Source organism: Zootoca vivipara, chromosome 4 (genome assembly GCF_963506605.1).
Source record: "Zootoca vivipara chromosome 4, rZooViv1.1, whole genome shotgun sequence".
In the NCBI taxonomy this organism is placed as follows: Eukaryota; Metazoa; Chordata; class Lepidosauria; order Squamata; family Lacertidae; genus Zootoca; species Zootoca vivipara.
Window position 1 is genome coordinate 48,061,564 of NC_083279.1, and position 22,272 is coordinate 48,083,835.

The 22,272-nt window shown below is 39.5% G+C and overlaps 1 protein-coding gene across 1 annotated transcript in view; it reads right to left on the reverse strand.

Annotated features, from left to right (window-relative positions):
• Positions 1 to 16,776: 16,776 nt before the first annotated feature.
• Positions 16,777 to 22,272, reverse strand: part of UMODL1 (uromodulin like 1) — a 30,875-nt gene continuing 25,379 nt past the window's right edge. Inside the window, exons 16-19 of the mRNA XM_060273667.1 lie at positions 21,747 to 21,983; positions 20,839 to 20,998; positions 18,262 to 18,352; positions 16,777 to 16,965 (exon numbers count right to left, since the gene is read on the reverse strand). Coding sequence (XP_060129650.1) covers positions 16,790 to 16,965; positions 18,262 to 18,352; positions 20,839 to 20,998; positions 21,747 to 21,983 — 664 coding nt within the window. The 3' untranslated portion in view covers positions 16,777 to 16,789. The remainder of the gene's footprint in view (positions 16,966 to 18,261; positions 18,353 to 20,838; positions 20,999 to 21,746; positions 21,984 to 22,272) is intronic.

Here is a 22,272-nt window from a genome sequence, read left to right on the forward strand (position 1 = left end):
ATGACAGTGTGTTAAAATGGGGTGCCAAACTCATGTATCTTAAAATGTGTGTTAGACACTTTAATCCACTGGAATTAGCATATGTAAAAGCTAATTATGCTAGGTGAACTTCCTAAGTTGTTTATTAGGCACTTGCTAATACTAGGGAACTAACATGAGTTTAAAAAAAGGTAATTGAGTTAGTCTAATTTCCTTTTTTTAAGTATATTTTATTTTCATTTAAAAAACAAAACAAAACTTTTAAACATTCACATCATTTTCAGATTTTGCACTCCTGGGATTACTTAGATCCCTCGGACTTCCCCTCCACCCCCACCCCCCAGATTTCCAAATTTCCCCATATTTCTTTGCATCTAATTACATTTTTCTAGGTCATTTTGTTACTTGACCCACCCCCCTAACTATTATTACATTATACGTGTTACAATAATCCTGATAAGTTTTTAAGTATACACAGTGGTGAGTTAGTCTAATTTCCTTGGAGGTGGTAAACTAGAGGTAATGAGCTGTTAGCACAACAATAGATCAATTTGGATTAGAAGTCAGTGTTTGGGCAAACTAGATGTTTGTGACAAGGAGAGAGCGGGAGGCAGAGAAAATGGCTAGTCTCTGTTTGAATCCAATGCTGCGCTTATTGAAGAGGCAAGACCTTCTTGGAGTGTAATGCTGGGGCTCCTCCAACGTAGACTCAGGCTGTGTATATGTGTAAATAAACCATATATCATAAAAACACCACAGTCTCCACTGTGCCTCATTTTCCAAAGAATACACAGATCCTGGTGGGTAAAGTATACCTGGAACTCTCTAAAATCTCGCACTGCTGTGGAGGATTGGGGGTGGCATGCAACAGTACATTTAGGAGAGAAGTGTCCCAAACAATCGAGCCTAGTGGTTCAGCTCATCAGTTTAAATGGGCTTAAGCTTACCTAACACTATGTTGAATTTAGGCTCTCACAGTTTAAATGTGCTCTTCATGGAACAGTGTCTTTGAAAGGGCTAGATTTGAAAATTATATTTATTCTTGCTTCTGTAGTGGGAGAAAAGGCAGTTATCTACCCCCTAGAAGCAACACTGTACAAAGTATACCAAAGTTCTCTTGAGGTAATCATGCATTGTAGTGGCACACAAGGTCAAAGCCTGGGCTACATGGTAAGCAATGGAAACCAGCTGTTGATCCCCATACAAGCGTGACTGCTCCCCAAACTTTATTTCTTTCTTTTTATAAATTTATTTATCTGATTTTTCAGATTAAAATTATACACTCACATATCCAACATACAACATATAAACAAGATTCCAAGGAATCTCTTGGACTTCCCTCCTCCCCTTTGTGGTCCCTATTGTTAATTATTTCCTCCTGCACCTTTTATGATAATCCAAATCTTTTACCTCTCCATTGTGTCCAAAATTCGCCATTAAACTACAAGTGATATTCCAATCCTACTAACAATTTTAACTGTTTACAATGGTGTTTAAGATAAAGTTATAAATTCACCCCATTCCTTATTGTCTTCCTGATTTCTGATTCTTCCGGTCATTTTAGCCATTTTGGCATAATCCATCAACTTGATCTGCCATTCTTCTCTGGTAGGGACTTTATCTTTCATCCCTTTTCCTCTACAAAATATTTTTCTCCTAAATTCAACAAGAAGCTTAAAATAAATTCCAGGTTAATGACATTGCAATGTATGCTTTTGACTGCTGAATTGTTAACTGCTTTTTTTTTTAAGCTAGCAGACCCTTGAATGCTTTTAGTTATTTGCTTGATGTGTTCCTCTATTTTTGACGTCTTTACGTCAAAGTGCGTTGAGAAGGTTCTGATGAAAATAGTACAGCTTGTGAAGAGCTTAAACTGTGACTCAGTCAGAATTTGTTCTGGCATGTTTATTTAAGTTTTAAAATCAGTTTGTACGGACCTGTTGCTTGACAACACATAGTTAACACTGGCTCTTCCATGCGTTGGAAGAAAATACTTGTAAACCTTTGATTCTTATGTGAAAATGTTGTCACATAAAGACTGACCACTACGTCCAGTTTGCAATAAACTTTGTGGATAAAATTGCTCACAGCCACTTCAGCCTATAGTTTATTGAGTTGAAGTGAAGGTATCCATAGTGTCTGTTTGGCAGATTTCTATGCATAACCTTCAGCCAATGTTGCCTGAAAACTCTTAGTGCTCTTATTCCCTCTGAATGCCTTCTCAGTGCCTTTCCATCATGACCAACTAATTCTAACAGGCAAGAGCTCTCTGTCTAATTGAAAGCATTAATGCTGTCATTGGACTCCAACTCCCATCTGCCCCAGCCAGCATGGTCTATTAGGTATCAGAGATTATGAGAGTTGTAGTTCAGCAGCATTTGAAGGGCCCAAGTTCCCCATCTTGGATTTGATAAAGAGGAATTGGAGAGGGAGGAATTTCTTCCTTCAGAAGAAACATTTTTTTATACAGTGGTACCTCGGTTTATGTACACAATTGGTTCCGGAAGTCTGTACTTAACCTGAAGCGTACTTAACCTGAAGCGAACTTTCCCATTGAAAGTAATGGAAAGTGGATTAATCCATTCCAGACGGTCCGCGGAGTACTCAACCTGAAGCATACTTAACCTGAAGTGAACTTTCCCATTGAAAGTAATGGAAAGTGGATTAATCCATTCCAGACGGGTCTGCGGAGTACTCAACCTGAAGCGTACTTAAGCCGAAGTATGAGTGTAATTGGTTCTGGAAGTCCGTACTTAACCTGCAGCATACTTAACCTGAAGCGAACTTTCCCATGGAAAGTAATGGAAAGTGGATTAATCCGTTCCAGATGGGTCAGTGGAGTACTTAAACTGAAAGTACTCAAACCGAAGCGTACTTAAACCGAGGTATGACTGTACTCTGTATGGGAGTGGAGACAGAGTTAGGGTCAAAAAAAGAAACTGGACCCAGCAAACTTAACACCTGAACACTGATTTCAAACCTGTCATTTCTTAGTATGGTGGTCTAGTGAGCTATGGTGGTCCAGATCCAAGGATTCTTGGATGAAACCAATAATCTAGACTGTTTTCTAGACCCATTTTAATCAGATGCAAGTCAAAGTTCAGGACATGAACTGCTTTAAGGGCTCAGATGGACAATCAGGATCTTGGAGAAGACTGCTCTGCTCATTATTCTGGATCTCTCCATGCCTTTTGTGTCAACAAACTAATCAAAAACATTTGAACTGCTTAGAATGGTTTGTAGCTGGGGCACTGCATGATAGTGGTTCCATTTGGGGGCAAAATCTGAAGACAGCATTGGACAACTTTTCCTCTGTTCTAAGGGATGTAGCATGTAGGGTACTACAGTCTTCATCTTGTCTCCTCTACCTTGGAATATATTTATATAATGTTTACAATATTGTCCCTCGAAGCGAGGCTGACTACACCCAATTCTAAATATTGGTTCAGCAATAAGTTCCTTAAATGTGTTTGAGCTCAGCAATAGGTTGATTGAGGTACAATAAACTAAAACCAAACAAGGAGTGTCAATAAGCACTTGGATAAGGATGATCCAGTGTATCCTTAGACTTTCAAACAGCTTGTGATACACGTGTTTCTAAAGGTAAAGAAAATCTAGAACAATTCTATCCCACCTGGTGGGACTTAAGTTCTTAATCTCCAGAATCAATGACTTAGCCCATGGTGTATTGTGAAATTTGGATATTGTAATAGAACTTACAATTTACTTTGTGTTTAAATGAACTAATGATTTCTGCTCTGTCCTTGTTATTTTTCACTTGGTCTACTTTTTTGCAACTGTTATAAATCAATAACAGAAAAGGAAAAGGGTAGTAGTATCCATATTGTTTAATCTGGAAATAAGATATTGAGATAATAATAGAACAAGATGTGTGGGACAAAATATGTCCAGAGGTCGAAGAGAACAACAATTACCAGACCTTTAGAAGGCATCTTAACACGAGAGAGAGTTGTCAAGAGTTGGGTTAGCAACCTCCACCCCGGGCCAACCAGGACACCCGATTGAGTTGGATTCAGATTCCTTCTTGGGAGCAGGAGCTGCGGCAGCAATTTAGAGATGTCACTGAGGATTTTGTCGTGGAATTCGAATGGCTTGAATTTAAAACGGAAAAGGAATGAAGTTTACCATACCTTAGCAAAACAAAGATTGGACATAATATGCCTTCAGGAAACTCATATTACAAGAGCACATCAAAGACTTTTAAAGAATAATAAATTTGGAGAAGAATTTATCTCTTCGGATGATGTCAAAAAGAGAGGTGTGGTGATTTACGTGAAAGAAAAATTAAAGCCAAAGTTAATATTTAAAGATGAAGAAGGGAGATACGTAGCAGTGGAAATCTCATCGCAAGGCGAAAAATTGTTGATTCTGGGAGTTTATGCACCAAATGATGGAAAATCGGAGTTTTTTAAGAAATTACATAACAAACTCTTGGACTATTTGGATTACAAATTATGCTTAATGGGAGACATGAATGGAGTGGTCTCTACATTAATGGACAGATCACAAAGACAGTCTTGCACCAAAGAAGGAAGACTACCAAAGTCTTTCTTTGATTTGATTGAAAATTTTGATCTGATTGATACTTGGAGATTGAAAAATCCATTGGAAAAAGACCAGACTTTTTTCTCAAATTCTCAACAATCGTGGAGTCGTCTCGATTACATATGGATTACAAGAGAGTTAGGACCAAAAATAAACAATGTTGAGATCTGCCCAAGAACTTGCTCCGACCATAATGCTGTACTATTAGATCTAAGGGTATCTCTCCAGGGAACTTTCAGATGGAGAATGAATGATGCGTTAACAAGAAATGAGAAAGTAGTGGAGAAAGCCCAAAAAGTATTGAAAGATTATTTTGAGATAAATTTAAGGACTACAACGGAGAAAAAAATTGTATGGGATGCCAGCAAAGCTGTGATGAGAGGATTTCTAATTCAACAAAATGCTATAAAGAAAAAAGAAGCCAATGCAAATAAAGAAAAGATTCTAAATCAAATGAAAGAAAAAGAAAAGAAACTGAGGGAAAATCCTAAAAATCAACAGGTGCAGAAAGAAATTAAGGCATTGCAAGTTCAATTTTCTAAATTGATGAATCAAGAAATTGAATCTAAAATTAAATGGATGAAACAGAAATCCTTTGAGTCAGCAAATAAATGTGGAAAGTTACTGGCATGGCAATTGAAGAAGAGGCAGAAATTGAACACTATTGTAAGTCTAGTGCAAGATGGAAAGCATCTGGAGCACCCGACAGAGATACAAAAAGCTTTTCAGAAGTATTTTAAACAATTGTATAAACAGGAAAATCAAAATAAAGAGGAAGTGGAGCAATTCTTGGACAAATTTGGGCTGCATAAAATCCCAGAAGAGAACAAATCCCTACTGTCTCAACAGATATCAACGCAAGAAGTGGAATATGCTATACAACAAATGCAGTCGGGCAAGACCCCAGGACCGGATGGTTTGACAGATGCATATTATAAGACAATGAAAGATTGGTTAGTTCAACCTTTGAAGGATTTATGCAATGAAATTTTGAATGGAGGAGAGGCCCCTGAATCTTGGAAAGAGGCTTACATCACTCTGATACCAAAACCGGACACAGATAGAACGCAAGTTAAGAATTATCGCCCAATATCCCTACTTAATGTGGATTATAAAATATTTGCTAACATTTTAGCCTCCAGATTGAAAAAGGTTTTGAAAGACTTTATACATCAAGATCAAGCTGGCTTCCTTCCGGGGAGGCATTTGAAAGATAATATTAGGAATATAGTTGACATTTTGGAAATGCTGGAGCAGAAGATAAACAAAAAAGCCATTCTTATGTTTATAGATGCGGAAAAGGCGTTTGACAATATTTCTTGGCTATTTCTAAAAAGAAATTTAGAAAAAATGGGAATGGGCAATGGTTTTCTGAATGGAGTAAAAGCAATCTATTCAGAGCAAAAAGCTAAGATAATCGTGAATAATATGGTGTCAGATGAGATTAGAATTGAGAAAGGTACAAGACAAGGGTGCCCTCTCTCTCCTTTGCTTTTTATATCGGTCCTGGAAGTCCTGCTTGACAGGATTAGAAAAGATGATGAAATAAAAGGTGTAACTGTAGGAAAGAGACAATATAAACTTAAAGCCTTTGCGGATGATTTGGTGTTAACTTTACAAGATCCAGAGTCCAGTGTTCAGAGGGCTCTGGAAGTTATTCAAGAGTTTGGAAGGGTAGCAGGTTTCAAATTGAATAAATCCAAAACTAAAGTACTAGATAAAAATTTGAATAAGGAAGAGAGAGAGAAATTGCAAGAAACAACTGGTTTATCTTTTGTTAAAAAAGTGAAATACCTTGGAGTGTATATGACTGCAAAAAATTTAAATTTGTTTAAAGATAATTATGTGAAATTATGGAATGAAGTTAAGAAGGATTTAGAAACGTGGACCAACCTGAAATTGTCTTTATTGGGCCGTATAGCAACGATTAAGATGAATGTATTGCCAAAGATGTTGTTTTTATTTCAATCATTACCAATAATTGAAAAGCTGAGTTGTTTTAAAGAATGGCAAAAGGTGCTATCAAAATTTATATGGCAAGGGAAGAAGCCAAGAATCAAATATAAGATATTGACTGATGATAAACAAAGAGGAGGCTTCTCTCTACCTGATTTTAAAATTTACTATGAAGCAGCTGCCTTTTGCTGGTTGAAAGAGTGGTTTACATTGGAAAACGCTGATATTTTGGACTTAGAAGGTTATGATAATGTTCATGGTTGGCATGCATATGTGTGGTACGATAAGGTTAAGGCCCATGGAAGTTTTAAAAGGCACATTGTTAGAAATTCACTGTTCAAGGTTTGGTCCAGATATAAAGATTTATTAGAAAGAAAAACGCCAAATTGGCTCTCGCCTTTGGAGGCCAAGGTTCGCAAAAGATTAAATATGGAGACCGGTTGGTTGAAATATAGAGATTTGTTGATTCAAGATGGAGACCAATTTAAATTAAAAACATATGAGGAGTTGAAAGGTAAATTGGATGATTGGCTCCAATACCATCAGATAAATGAAGCGTTTAAAATGGATAGAGTAATTGGCTTTCAAATTGAGAGGTCAAAGGTGGAAACAGAATTGTTAGAACCTAAGACGAAAATACTCTCGAGAATGTATAAATTGCTGCTAGAATGGCATACAAAAGATGAACAAACTAAAAATGCTATGATTTTGTGGGCAAAGGATGTGGGACATAATATTATGATAGAGGATTGGGAAAAGTTGTGGAAGGAAAATATTAGATTTACTGCGTGTAGTTTATTAAAGGAGAATATAATGAAAATGATGTACAGATGGTACCTTACACCAGAAAAGCTAGCAAAGATTTACCACAACAATGACAATAAATGTTGGAAATGTAAGAAAGAAATAGGTTCATTTTACCACATGTGGTGGACATGTCCACTGGTGAATGACTTCTGGAATAAGATTTATAATGAACTTAAGAAAGTGCTAAAAGGCACATTGGTGAAGAGACCAGAGGCATTCCTAGTGGGCATTGTAGGGAAGGAGATTCCCAAGAGAAAGGTATCCTTTTTCATGTATGCCACTGCAGCTGCGAGACTGTTGATCGCTAAATACTGGAAGCAGCAAACGTTACCAACGATTGATGAATGGCAGATGAAGATGATGGAATTTATGGAATTGGCAGAGATGACCGGACGAATCCGCAACCAGGGAGAACAAGCAATTGAAGAAGAGTGGAAAGATTTTAAATTGTATTTAAAAAAATACGCTAAAGTAATATTTTAAGAATAGAAATTAAGCGGTAAATAAATCTGTGGATTAGGTAAAAGAGGTTATTTTAGAATAGAAAATAAGAATTTAGTATTAAAAGTGAATATTTAGAGGTAGAATTTGCTAAATTGGAAGTGTGTTTGAGAAACACAGGGACGGGAACCCGAGGAGGTCCCAATATACATTGTGATAAAGATAAGTTATATAGTTTTCTATTTTTTCTTTTTTCTTTTTTGGTTTTTTCTGTTTTTCCTGACTTTTGTATTTTTGCTTTTTTGTATATCCCCCATCCCTTCTAAACCTTTGTAAATCCCTTTTCTATTGTGAAAATCAATAAATATCTATTCAAAAAAAAAAATTAGAAGGCATCTTAAGGCAGCCCTGTTTAGGGAAGCTTTTAATGTTTGATGAATTTCTGTATTTTAATATTTTGTTGGAAGCCGCCCAGAGTGGCTGGGGGAACCCAGCCAGATAGGCGGGGTATAATAATAAATTATTAGTAGTATTAGTATTAGTATTATTATGGCTAACTCAATCAAATAAGCCTACATCAACAATTGTGTTTTTTATTTACAGGTAGGTAGCTGTGTTGGTCTGCCGTAGTCGAAACAAAATTTAAAAATTTCTTCCAGTAGCACCTTAGAGACCAACTAAGTTAGTCATTGGTATGAGCTTTCGTGTGCATGCACACAAAAGCTCACACCAATGACAAATTTAGTTGGTCTCTAAGTTGCTACTGGAAGGATTTTTTTTATTGTGTTTTTAATGACATCAGTGCTTTAACGTATGACTGAGTACTACAGTTAGCCAACCTAGCAACAGTAGCACAACCAAAGCCTAATGCTGGATACTTATATGAAATCAAATAAAAGATTAGCACCTTCAGTTTCTGTTTACTATGAATAACATAAAATGCTATTGTTTGTTTTATAGTGCAAATGTGTGTTCTCCTGGGGAACTGCTTGGTGGTTTCCCCTTTTGGGAATGAAAACAGAATTTCCCTGAATCTCACTACATCACACACTGTCAAATTGCTTCACTAGACTACGTCCCAGTTGTGTGTGGGACATGATGTGATCCAACCACTATGGATGATTTCTCAGAGAGACCTTAATAGCAAAACTCAGAAGTAAATCCCATTGGGAGATAGCCAATGAAGCACAAGTTTCCACTGTGGAAGGACATCACTTTCCTCTCTTCCCCCTGCAGTGCTCTGTACCAACCTCACCCTGGACCAGACTTGGAGGGGCGGGGTTTTGGGGGGGGGGGTTGCAGAGAGGAAGGGGAAGTTGTTTTGTGGGAGAACAAGTCAGTTTTACTTGTGTGCTGATGCTGTTGAATGCCAGCCATTGACTTCAACTGGACTTACTTGCAGCAACATGTATAGGATTACGCGCATGTATAGGATTACGCGCATGTATAGGATTACGCGCATGTTTAGTAATTTCTAAATCTTATATAAAGACAACAGCATCAGCCATTGACTTCAACTGGACTTACTTGCAGCAACATGTATAGGATTACGCGCTACGGCTAAGTGAGTGTGTCTTCCTGGGAATAAATTCTATGAAACTCAGTGGGACATGACTTCCGAATAAGCCTGCATATATGATTACAGCCTATGCATTCTATAATGAGGGGTTAGTTACTCCAATTAAAACAGGATTTGCAAAACCAGTGTTCTGAGAAATGGACAAGCCACTAAGAAATAGCCATCAAAAAGTAGGCATCTCTTATTACCTGGATTTAATAATTCTCAGGGGAAAGTGAAAGTTTACTTTACCTGCTGCTGTGTACACAGCCTGTTGTTTGCACAACGAGAGTTTACAGAGAAGAAAAGTATTTCCAGTATACAAGATCAACCTGAGTCATTTGCACACAACACAAACTGTTCTGTGTCACAGAAGAACAAAAGCACACCCTACAAGAACTGATTTTACAAATACAGATGGGGAAGTTGTCTTCCATACCTGCATTTGCACAGCTGCATTTAAAACTGTTGTTTTAGTTGAGGCTTGTGTTCACCTTTTTTTTTCTAGGCAAGAGATAGTATGTGGTGCAGCCTTACCTAGACTGTAAAGGTAAAGGACCCCTGGACGGTTAAGTCCAGTCAAAGGTGACTATGGGGGTACCCACTTCAGACTGCAGGTAGGATATGGTATGCTTGAATCCTTGCCATGGAAAAAGGTCCCCGAACCTAGAAATCTAGCATATCGGGGGGGAGAAAACTAGCATGTTAAGTCAGTTTTGTCTTATTTATTAATTAAAGTATGTATATATAACATTTCATAAGAAATAGAGTGGTTTACAACCATTGTACATAAGACCATACAATGAAAACCACATTAAAAAAATTAAATCAGGGCATGGAATTGCATCATGACATGTACGGTAATTTGTCAACTGCTACCGGTATCTGAAGTGGTAACTGTCTGGACATGTACGTGGTCCCTTCCAATTCTATGATTCTGTCTATGATTCTATGTAGACTGACTATCAGATCTTCAAACTGAGGATTTCCTGCTTTGCTGACTGACATAATTGCACCAGGAAATGGTAGTCATCAGGTTAAGCAAAAGAGGTCATGTCAAGGGACCAGCCAGATGCATAGCTGTTTTAGCACTGTAGTGATCAAATGAAAATGATGCTTGGGTGGATGGGGGGGGGGGTCTATGCCTTAATGCATAAGTTCTCAAAAGAATATTTGAACTACAGTTTCTCTTTTGGACTGGATCCCCTGCGCCAGCCCTGCTAGACCCTGCTCTGCTGCTTAATGGTATGATAGGAGATGTAGTCCAACAACACATGGAGTAGGCATCACATTGGCTACCCCTGCTGTAGGGTACCCTTCTTTCCTGAATATCTGCTGAGCTCATCCCACAAACATGCAGGCATACTATACATTCGCTCCCATTTCCACACTGAGAGAGAAGCTGGCTCCTGCTGGCTGGCCTGATTAGGCAATTTCACCAGTGTAGTGACTATCTCAGCAAACCAGTCCAGAGCGCCACCAGTGGCTGACTCCTTGGAATCACTCTTCCTGCCATTATTTACATGATCTCCAGAGGTTGTCAGAACTGGTCAGGGTGATAGTGTCATCTATCCAGGGTCAGAGATGGGCTATATAGTTAGATAAAACAGTCCAGTTTCTTCCTTGATGTACAGTATTATTATTGCCAGCAGTAAGACAAAAGAGCTACCAGTGTTACGAGTGCCAGGAGCCACATTAACGGCTTAATCCCTCAACTTAATCTCTACAATACTTCAACGGCTATTCACCTTCCTGGAAGAAATGACAACCATTTGGCTCTTGCTTTGTTGACTGATCACATTGACCAGTTATTTATTAATTTGAAACTTTCCACAGAATTATAAATCCATGGAGTTGTATCATTCTTTTAACAGTGAATTACAAGGTGTGTGCACAATATTAACTTGTAACCTGCAACTGCTTGCTCTTTTTAGCTTTTGTAGCTGGTCTGAGTTCTGCTGGACTTCTTGCTGAAGTTTTGAGATGTGTTTGTCTATGTTGGATTCTATTACTGTCTTTTGTTTGCGTAGTTTTATTGTTGCTGGGTTGTTTTCATTGATTTATGCTTTTACTTAGTTGCTATATTGTATGTTTCACATTTGTCTATTTAAATGTGTATATTATTTGGATAATTTTAGTATTATTAGACAACTCATATGGAAACAAATACTGAAGCCAACTGATGTCTCTTTCCAGATATTGATCAGTTTCAAGCTAGAATGCATGGCTTTTTAACCTATAACTTACTGCCCATATATTGAATCATAGAATCATAGAGTTGGAAGAGACCACAAGGGCCATCCAGTCCAACCCCCTGCCAAGCAGGAAACACCATCAAAGCATTCTTGAAATATGCCTGTCAAGCCTCTGCTTAAAGACCTCCAGAGAAGGAGAGTCCACCACACTCCTTGGTAGCAAATTCCACTGCCGAACAGCTCTTACTGTCAGGAAGTTCTTCCTAATGTTTAGGTGGAATCTTCTTTCTTGAAGTTTGAATCCATTGCTCCGTGTCCGCTTCTCTGGTGCAGCAGAAAACAATCTTTCTCCCTCCTCCATATGACATCCTTTTATATATTTGAACATGGCTATCATATCACCCCTTAACCTTCTCTTCTCCAGGCTAAACATACCCAGCTTCCTAAGCCGTTCCTCATAAGGCATCGTTTCCAGGCCTTTGACCATTTTGGTTGCCCTCTTCTGGACACGTTCCAGCTTGTCAGTATCCTTCTTGAACTGTGGTGCCCAGAACTGGACACAGTACTCCAGGTGAGGTCTGACCAGAGCAGAATACAGTGGTACTATTACTTCCCTAGATCTAGATGCTATACTCCTATTGATGCAGCCCAGAATTGCATTGGCTTTTTTTAGCTGCTGCATCACACTGCTGACTCATGTCAAGTCTGTGGTCTACCAAGACTCCTAGATCCTTTTCACATGTACTGCTCTCAAGCCAGGTGTCACCCATCCTGTATTTGTGCCTTTCATTTTTTTTGCCCAAGTGTAGTGCTCAGATTTTATTGCTCAGATTTTATATCATATTAAGGTGTGCGGACTATTGCAGACACATTCTTGGAAATCAGATAAGGTGCTGCAATGGCAAGAAAGAAAGCCCGGCATCAGTAGCCACACAGACCTCTCTCATTATTCTCAGTGCACACTGCTAGACTGGATTTCAGCATGACTTGGCCCAGAATCTTGGTCTGATCCAGCAAGGCTGCCACCAATGTATTTATGGGATTCCACATGATATTGAATGCCTACCCACTATTCATGGGTGAATGGGTACAATCCCTACACATTATTCATGGGTGAATTTCCATAACAGATGTAAATGACACCAACCACTGTCTCAAGCAATGCATGTGTCTGCAATTATATTCCAGTAGGGCTGCCATATGTCTGGATTTTCAAAGACGGAATTGACGTCCAGGGGGGATTTTTTAAATGTGGCACTTTGTCCTGGATCTTAGGCAAGTCAATCAGAAAATTGCGTCCTGGTTTTTACTTTTTTAAATATGGCAACCTTATATTCTGGAAACTTCAGTAAACTACTAAGAACAGAGTTTCAAGTAATAGTGGTTCCAAAACTTTGCAATAATGGTATTATGGATGAAACCACTTTCCCCCAAAGTAACACTGAAAGTTTCATTTTGGGTTTCTTCTCTGAAAAACCTGGTTCATAATAAAAGGTACTTGGTTGTTGCTGTTTTTTAAGAAAACAAAACTTCCTCAAGAAACTTGAGAAACCTTAGCATGACGGATGTATTCATGGGTCAAAAGTGCTCTTCAAGTGAAGCATTTCATACTGAGCATGCAGGAAGCCAAGTATCGGTTGAGACGGAGGTGAAAAGGTAGTACTTGTTTTCTATTATTGTGCTTTATGTATATCTGTTTGTACACTAAGACCTACAATCTCATATCATGAAATGAATCTATTGTAAGCCTAGTGCAACCATTTCCCAACGTGACTTCCTGAGCAAGTGGGGCTTATTCATAGGTAAGCATGCCTTGAATTTAGCAAACAATTAACAACTTTTCAAGCTACAATCATATAAGCCTTTGGACTTCAGAGGGTGTTAAAACAAAATCAAAAACCACAAATAAGCTTAAAAATGCATTTATTGAAGCAGCCAATAATAAGCTAATAATGTTACTTTGTATCTAATTCAGCACTAGGGTTTTATTCAGCATAAATCAATTGGAATTTGCTCCATTTTGTTTTCGACTATTCTGAAAGCTTCCAGGATTTTAGCTAGCCCCTTTCATAAGCTAGCTGGGTTACTTAAGATAACCCAGTTAGGGCCACTTTTACACCTCCAGCACCGAACGCCACTATGTGGAAGTAGTTTTGGGAGGTTTCCCTGCAGGGGATGTAACATTTGAAGGGGCCTTCAGCCATACTAACTATGCTTAGGTAGCCGATGGGTGACCATGTCAAAACTATCAATATTATTACAGCATAGAAACACATAAATCGCAACCTATAAAAATAGTTTCTCTTTTCATTTATGCACAAAAGCCAATTAAATTGTGGAAATGTACAATAAATGTACCAAAAATATAGACTCCTAAAAAAAAGTTTTGCACGTCTCTCAGGCTATCTCAACAATTTTATTTGTACAGCAGACATTTTACCAAATCATTACCTTCATGTTAAGATTTAACTAGCACTGCGATATAAAATAAGGATTAAAAGAAAGAAGTGCCTAACCCTTTAGAATCTTTTAATTACCGTACCTTTGTATGGCTGTGGGAATATTTAACGTCGGTAAGTACAATCCACATATGATTACATGCCCATGGGTCAGTGCTAAATTTGTCAGCTCTTTCCCCCACCCCTTTTGAGGGATCCTGTGCTTTCAACATTTGAAACTCAGCAACTAAGGCTTTCCCCACAAGTAGATGTACAACAGCTTAATGTCAAGTGGAAATTCAGCTATTATAGGCACTGGATATTTGTTGACAAGCCTAGCCTATGCATACAATGGCATAGTGAGAAACGTTGAATAATTGCAATGCATTGTCACTGAAGTAAACAATAAATAGAGGCAACATAGAATGGACCCAGCTGGGACATGATTGCTGCTTTGTACATTGGAATAACCCATCTCTCACTCCTCTATTACTCTAGATGCTGAGTTGCCAGTCAACTAAAGCACAGTTTGCTCTGGTAAGTAAGGTTGTGTCTGAGTATCACCCTTTTCTCTAGCATGTCTCATGTTATTGCCACTGTCATTCCTATCAGTTTGGAATTTAAGCAAGTTCATGGAGATGTTTAAATTCACCTAGTGGTTCTTGCACTGCAAAAGCTACAATATTAGGGAAGTGCTTCAATGATTAATATTCTTGACTGGCGAATATTCTTGGGGGGTGGGGGGTGGGAAATGACCAGACCAGTTGCAGAAGTGGTTCCTTCTCTTTGTTGCTTTTAAACACGTTAAATTGGTTTTACAAAGTTTGTATATAACAGTGTTGGATTGGTTTTAAACAACAGCTTCAAACATGCTTTTCTTCATGATAATGCAGATCTCATAATGCATTCTAGGAGTCAGGCTTTTGCATCAAGGTGGCAATACTACAATCCTTTAATTTAGTGCCTGAAAGGAAAATAAAATGCTCTGTAACTGAGTAAATGGTCTGCCTTTCTTGAATGAGTGGTATCAACAATGATAGTACTATGAGGGGAGTGAGAGAGGGTTTTTTAAAGTGATTATTATTTTTTCCTCCTGAAAGGATGCAAGATCTGTAAAGTGCTTCAAAATAGCAACAGAAACTGGTAAGTTCTTAGAGGACTGGTGTCAAGACCAGGAGATACATCTGAGCATTGGCTGTTTGTGGTTAAGTTTAGTGGGGTGCATCAGGGTCAACATCATATGGATCAGCATTATATTCATAGAATGTTTCCAGCTAGAATACCAAGGTGGGGGGAAGACTTGATTAGTGGCATGACACTGGCTGTCTTCCTATTCATCACATTTCTATTTCACTCTTCTTCCATGAAGCTTTGTTTCATTCATTGGGGTGATTCTATTTTATCTTCACAAGCCAATTGGGCAAACAGGGAAAGCTTGTCCACAATGGTGTTTACTGTGGGTTTGCAGCTTTTCCCAATCCCATTTAATTTGTCGAAACAAAATAAAAAAATTCCTCCCAGCAGCACCTTAAAGACCAACTAAGTTTTTTATTTTGGTATGAGCTTTCGTGTGCATGCACACTTCTTCAGATACTGTACACTTAATTTGTGTAGTCCACAAACTGTTACCCTCAAACAACACCAGTCTTGATGCTTTCCCCCTGTAACTTCAAGCTCATTCACTACCAAGATAATCAGATAAACTGAGAATAATCAGTCTTCAAACTACAGTGGTACCTTGGTTTACAACCATAATCCGTTCTGGAGGTCCGGTTGTAAACCAAAACAGGTTGTAACCCAAGACGCGCTTTCGCCAATGGGGCCTCCAAAATAAAATGGGTTGTAATTTTTAAAAGGGACACACACTTCCATGTTTGGCGTGGTTGTAACCTAAAACAGTTGTAATCCAAAACGGTTGCAAACCAAGGTACCACTGTACTCTACTCAGGATTGCAGATTATTTGTTTTTGTGTCTTGGAGCGGGTAGCTCAATCATCTTCTTTTTCCTGTCCACATGCCCTTAATGTTTTCATTTCTCTTCCGACTGTGCTTGTGCTATTTCCAGTGTGCTCCAAACAGAGAATCATAGCCTTGTTTTTCCCCATTTGATCCCTCAAGTTTTGCACAAAACTGGAAAGCTGTGCAAACAGACCACATTACAAATATCTACACAAGATTCTGCACAGCAATCAGAAAAATGTGTGCTAAGAATTTACAGTTGTCTGACTATGTGCTTTTGCACACTTCCTGGGCGGTTTTCTTTTTAAGGTGTTCATTCCGCTATCGACACATGTGCCCTGTCACGACATAATCAGCATAAACAACTCAACAAATTAGAAGGCAGGGACAAACACTAAAGGGAATCCCTACTGGTATGTACATGGAAAAAAATAGTTGCTTCTTATATACAAATTCAAATACATGCAGGTGTGGTCTAATCTGGGTGGGAGGAAAGTGGATGAATGCTTAAATGTTGACAAACAAGCCCAAAGTGAGATGGCTAAAGCTGCCCAATAAGCTTTAGTACTGAGTAGGAGTTTGACTTCCCATCTTCCTAGCTTGCTTCCTAGTGGTTTTTTCACCACACTATACCGATTGATTGTGGATACTGGGTGTATAAAGGACAAATTTTGAAGGAAAAACTAGGTTTTACATGTAGATGGCCTTTGACACACACACACACACACACACACACTGCAGAAAGAAGCAGCAAAACTCCAATTACTCTCCAGTCCATATATTTCACTAGGGAAAACTCATTTTAAAAGATTTCCTAGGGACCACACAAGCTAGCCCTTTGAACAATAGTTTAGTGAGAGTTAGAACTTACATTTGGAAAACTGAAATGTTCAGTCATAGAACACTTGGTAGTTAAAATTGTCAGACTTGATTTTGAAATTGTACGCCCCAGTCTTGCGTTGGTGTAGGAAAACTGAAAGACCTGTTATAGCTAGTATAAAAGCAAATACACCAATGACAATGAGGACTGTATAACCTGCTCCTAAGCCACGCTTTTCTTCAGCTGAAATAAAGGAAATAAAAATATTAGATGTGATGATATATTGGCTTGCATACACACAATGCATTTAAAGTATATCCTTTTCCAAAACAGAAGCCTGGGAACTGTAGATTGCCCAATACAGAGCTACAATTCCCATCACCCTTAACAAACTACATTTCCCAGAATTCCTTGAGTGACTGGGTACTTTAAATATGCTTATAAAACATAAAGGCAAATGAGGTAAAACGTTACCAGATTTCAAAAGTGCAGACCTGTTCATGTTTTCTTGGAAGTAACTCCTGTTGTATTCAGTAGGGCTTGCCTTCAAGATAAGGCTCATCCACAATTCTGTTTACCCCACCACTTTCTCCCAGGAAAATCCACTCTTTACTGCTGAATCGGAGCAAATGTCAACTGGGTTTTCCGCAGTTTGGAATTTGCTACAATTCAGTGGTGGAAAGCGTGTTTTCCCAGATTAAGTGGCAGGGCAAATGGAAAACTATTCAGACCCATGTCTAGAAAGCATGGCACAAGAAAAGACAACCCTGATTGGACCTGTACTTTCTAGGCACAGGCAAGTGGAAGAGTGGGTGATTCCTACGTCTGTAGCCTTAATGTCTGCATAGATAATCCCACCTTCTCACTATCACAATTCAACAAACTGCTGCTGCTGCTCAGGGAGGAAAGGGATGGAGCCAGACAGAGAGAGATGACAGGATCTTGTGACCTAAGCAGATCAGCAGTGGCCATGCTGTCCTCTTCCTCCACATACAGCCGGTGGAGAACTTTCAGACAACCACTAATAAAACTTATTTTTATCAACGTCTGGGGACTGGATAAAGTGCAATAGTCATGAGATTAGAATAGTGCTAGCACAGCATTAACAAACAATAATCAGTCTGCTCTGTTAACATCTTGAAGCACTTCAGTGCTTGATGTGTGGCCCTCATTATGCTACATAGCTATAAGGAGGGAGACAGGAGAGTCAGGCAGTTTTAGGGTAGTATGGCCAGAATGAAGTGCGAGAGGTGTGGGGGAGGCATATTTTAGTGTCTCACAGGCTGCCTCTGAAATTCGAGAGCCTACAATCTGCCACTGAGTGAGTGTGAGAACCCAGTATGGCTGGGTGGTACTCTGAGGTGGGCCAGGTGGGCCAGCCCAAGGCCTGCTCCTGGAGCCAAGTGACCGCTCTGGTTGGTTTTGACAGGGAGTGTTCTGTTGCTTAGTTCACAGCAGCCCCAACCCATTTATGACCATTCTTATCATTTTTTACTTCCAGCAGTCTCTCGGTATTAATTTTTGCCAGCCTGGTGACTGATTGCTTACCACCGGATTTGCGCAGAGGCCCCCAAGATGCTTTGGGCATTGCAATAGTTTCCCCAGTCCTCATCAAACGGAAACCATTGCAGTTCTGGAAGAATAAAAATGAAGAAACATTCATTGGCGGCCTTCTCTTTTTCCAGCGTGAAATGTTTAGGTGCCTACCATTCTGCAGACCATCTTAACAGATTTTGAAAGCTGCTAGTTTGAGAACTATTTGTACACCTAGACGTTTAATGATATGGCGGTAGAGAAATACTTAAATAAGTAAAATTCAAAACAGAACCACTTGCATAGGAGAAAATATGTATCACATATTCTCTAAACTCAAGGGAATGTTTCTTTTTACAGTTCAGAAATACTAGCAAGTCTAAGAATCCTCCATTAACATCATTGCCAATACTAATTTCATTATCACCATGTTCATTTACTTATCTAAGACTACAGTAGGAACTAGTTTTCCATTGTACAGTTTATACTTCTAATAAGAGATTTTTCCCAAGCCTTTTCCTGGACCTTCCAAGCTAATGCTAAGTATTGACTTCAATCAATAACACTCAAAGTAGTCATTTACTAATAGATTTCAAAATGTCATCTAAGAAGGGTCAGCAACTAGGGATGGGAGAATTTTGCTTTCTCTCATTTTCTAACTTTTCCATAATTTTTTTAGAAGAGTCGCCATGAAAATTTATCAGCAAACTTATCTGACTATACACATTTTGCCTATAGGGCACAGTCCGACAATGGCTGCGCTCCTTTATCTCAGGTCGGGGACAGAGGGTGGCACTAGGGAAGTAGTTGTCATCGCGGCACTCCTTGGTGTGTGGAGTGCCGCAGGGCGCAATCCTTTCCCCGATGCTTTTCAATATCTTTATGCGCCCCCTGTTCCAGATTGTCCAGAGTTTTGGGCTGGGTTGTCTGATGACACCCAGCTTTATCTGTTGATGGACAGCTGCCCTGACTCGGCCCCAAACACACTGACCAGATGCTTGGAAGCTGTGGCTGGATGGCTGGATGGGAGCCGGTTGAAGTTAAATCCTTCGAAAACAGAGGTCCTCTGGCTGGGTCAGGACGACATGGGGTTGGGGGGGGGACCAACTCCCATCTCTTGCAGGGGCTCAATTAGTGCCAGCACCTTCTGTAAAAAGTCTGGGTGTAACCTTTGACGCCTCCCTTTCTATAGAGGCGCAGGTTGCAGCCAGAGCAAAGGTGGCATTTCCCCATCTCCGCCATATTAAGCAGCTGGTCCCTTACCTTTCTCGCCCTGATCTGGCCACAGTGATCCATTTGACGGTCACCTCCAGGCTTGATTATTGTAACTCGCTCTATGCGGGGCTGCCCTTGAAGCTGACCCAGAAACTCAAGGGGTCCTTGCCGCGGGATCACATTCATCCAGTGCTTTACCAGCTGCACTGGTTCCAGGTGGAGTACAGGGTCAGGTTTAAGGTGCTGGTTTTGACCTTTAAATCCTTATGTGGCCTAGGACCCTCGTACCTACGGGACCGCCTCTCCTGGTATGCCCCCTTTTCAGCACTGGCCCCGACTTGGTGGAACGTTCTGTCACAAGAGACCAGGGCCCTGCAAGATTTGACATCTTTCCGCAGGGCCTGCAAGACGGAGCTGTTCCACCTGGCCTTCGGCTTAGACTCACTCTGACCCCTTATATAGGATTTGGTATGCAGTGGTACCTCTGCTTACAAATTTAATGCATTCCGAACGCACATTCGTAAGTCGAAAAAATTTGTAAGTCGAATCGCATAGGAATGCATTGGGAGAAAAAATTCGTAAGTTGAAGCAACCCTATCTAAAAATTTGTAAGTAGAAAAAATCCTATCTAAACCGCATCCAAGATGACGGACGGAGCTCCGTTCGAAAGTAGAAACATTCGTAAGTAGAGTTATTCGTAAGCAGAGGTAAGGTAAAGGTAAAGGGACCCCTGACCATTAGGTCCAGTCGTGACCGACTCTGGGGTTGCGCGCTCATCTCGCATTATTGGCCGAGGGAGCCGGCGTTTGTCCGCAGACAGCTTCCAGGTCATGTGGCCAGCATGACAAAGCCGCTTCTGGCAAACCAGAGCAGCACATGGAAACGCCGTTTACCTTCCCGCTGTAGCGGTTCCTATTTATCTACTTGCATTTTGACATGCTTTCGAACTGCTAGGTTGGCAGGAGCTGGGACCAAGCAACGGGAGCTCACCCCGTCACAGGGATTCGAACCGCCGACCTTTTGATCAGCAAGCCCTAGGCTGAGTGGTTTAACCACAGCGCCACCTGGGTACCACTGTATAAATTTTCCCTTGGCTTTTTTGCTGGCCCATGTAGGACCAGCATGGATAGCTGGCTTGGGTGAATATCTGATGTTTCCTCCCTTTATGGTCTTGATTTATAGACTACTATCAATAAGGCTGCATTTTAAGCTGCATTTTAAGCCGTATTTTAATTGTTTGTTGTTGTTGTTTTCTATTACGTTTTATTGTAATATATATTTGGTGTTAGCTGCCCTGAGCCTGGCCCTGGCCAGGGAGGGAGGGGTATAAATAAAAATATTATTATTATTATTATTATTATTATTATTTACCGTCTTGCAAGTACTCCTCGGAATTTCCAGACAAACATGGATTTTGCAATGTAGATAAACCACTGAGTCATTGACAAAGGAAAATATTTTCAGTTTAAATTGGGCTTTGTTGGATATCCCATTCGAAATCATAGTGGTGTGTGCATTTGGAACTGGACAACTGAAAAGAGAACAGAATATAATTCAACACTGTCCATGCTAACTTGTATTTCTATTTTTGAGCTTCCTTCAAAAATTGATGGTAGCCGTCCAGAGAGAGAAAGTGAAGCAGACACACTTCCCTTGGCAGCTATGGAATAGCTTATAACAATTAACTGCAGTTGCAATACCTATCAATTTTCATTTTGTTTCCTAAGAGTATTCATACATTATAATAATTTAAACAAGGCATATATGGGTGTACATTATCTTGTACTTGATAAAAAAAGACCAAGTTTTCAATACTGCCTTTTTGCTTAGCCCCGCCCCACAACATAATTAATTTAATCCAGGAAGAAATACCACGTTCCTTTTTATAATCAATCCATGATCAAAGGTAAGTTTTGTTTTTCTGTTCTTGTGAAAGCCCATTGTAGCTGCAGTCAACTTGGGTATTCAGCATTTATATACTGTATACTGTTTGGGAGGATTCAAGCCACTTCATATTCATTAATTTAGTAATCTTTACAACTACCATTGACAGTAGTTCAATAAAATCATCCCAACAGGGGGCAGAAACTGAGAAATAATGGCTTTTGTAACCCCAAGTAATAAGATGAAATCTAAAGAATAATTAAACTAAATATTAAGTAATCACAGACTTGCCAACTCGAAATGATGCTCTTAAATGCTGTATTTTAATTTTTCAGATAGCAATACCTGGTACATGGTTTTTGTATGACACTCTGAATATATTGCATGTACCATACCTGTCATCTATAAAAGGAAATGACAGAGGGTCCTTTGAGTTATTAGTTGGAGTTGCCCAACATTCGCTGACAACCACCTTGAGGTTGCTATCATGTCTCTGTATTCCCACTTCAATCATTAGGTCGTCACTAGCAGAGATGGTGAAATTTCTGGGAATTGGAGCATTTCCAATGAATAGCTGCATTTCTGTTAAGAAGTGTCCTGATCCATGTAAATCCTCAAAAATGGTATAAACCCTGCAAGACAATCAGTTGTTAAAATTCATGGAGTGTTGTTTTTTTTATGGCCTCTGTTCCTCTGTCCCATATGCGCATAATACCAGCATTCTTTCTATATTCTGTGTACAGTACTCTGTGTGTGCACGCACACACATAAAACAGAGTCAGACACAACAAATATACAACAAAAAACACAGAGCTAGACAGTGCTATTTTCTATCCTAAAAAGCAGGTGCAACTACAGCTAGGACCAGAATAGGGATGGGCTGATGGTAAGTGACTCCCCTAATAACAACTAACACTCAGC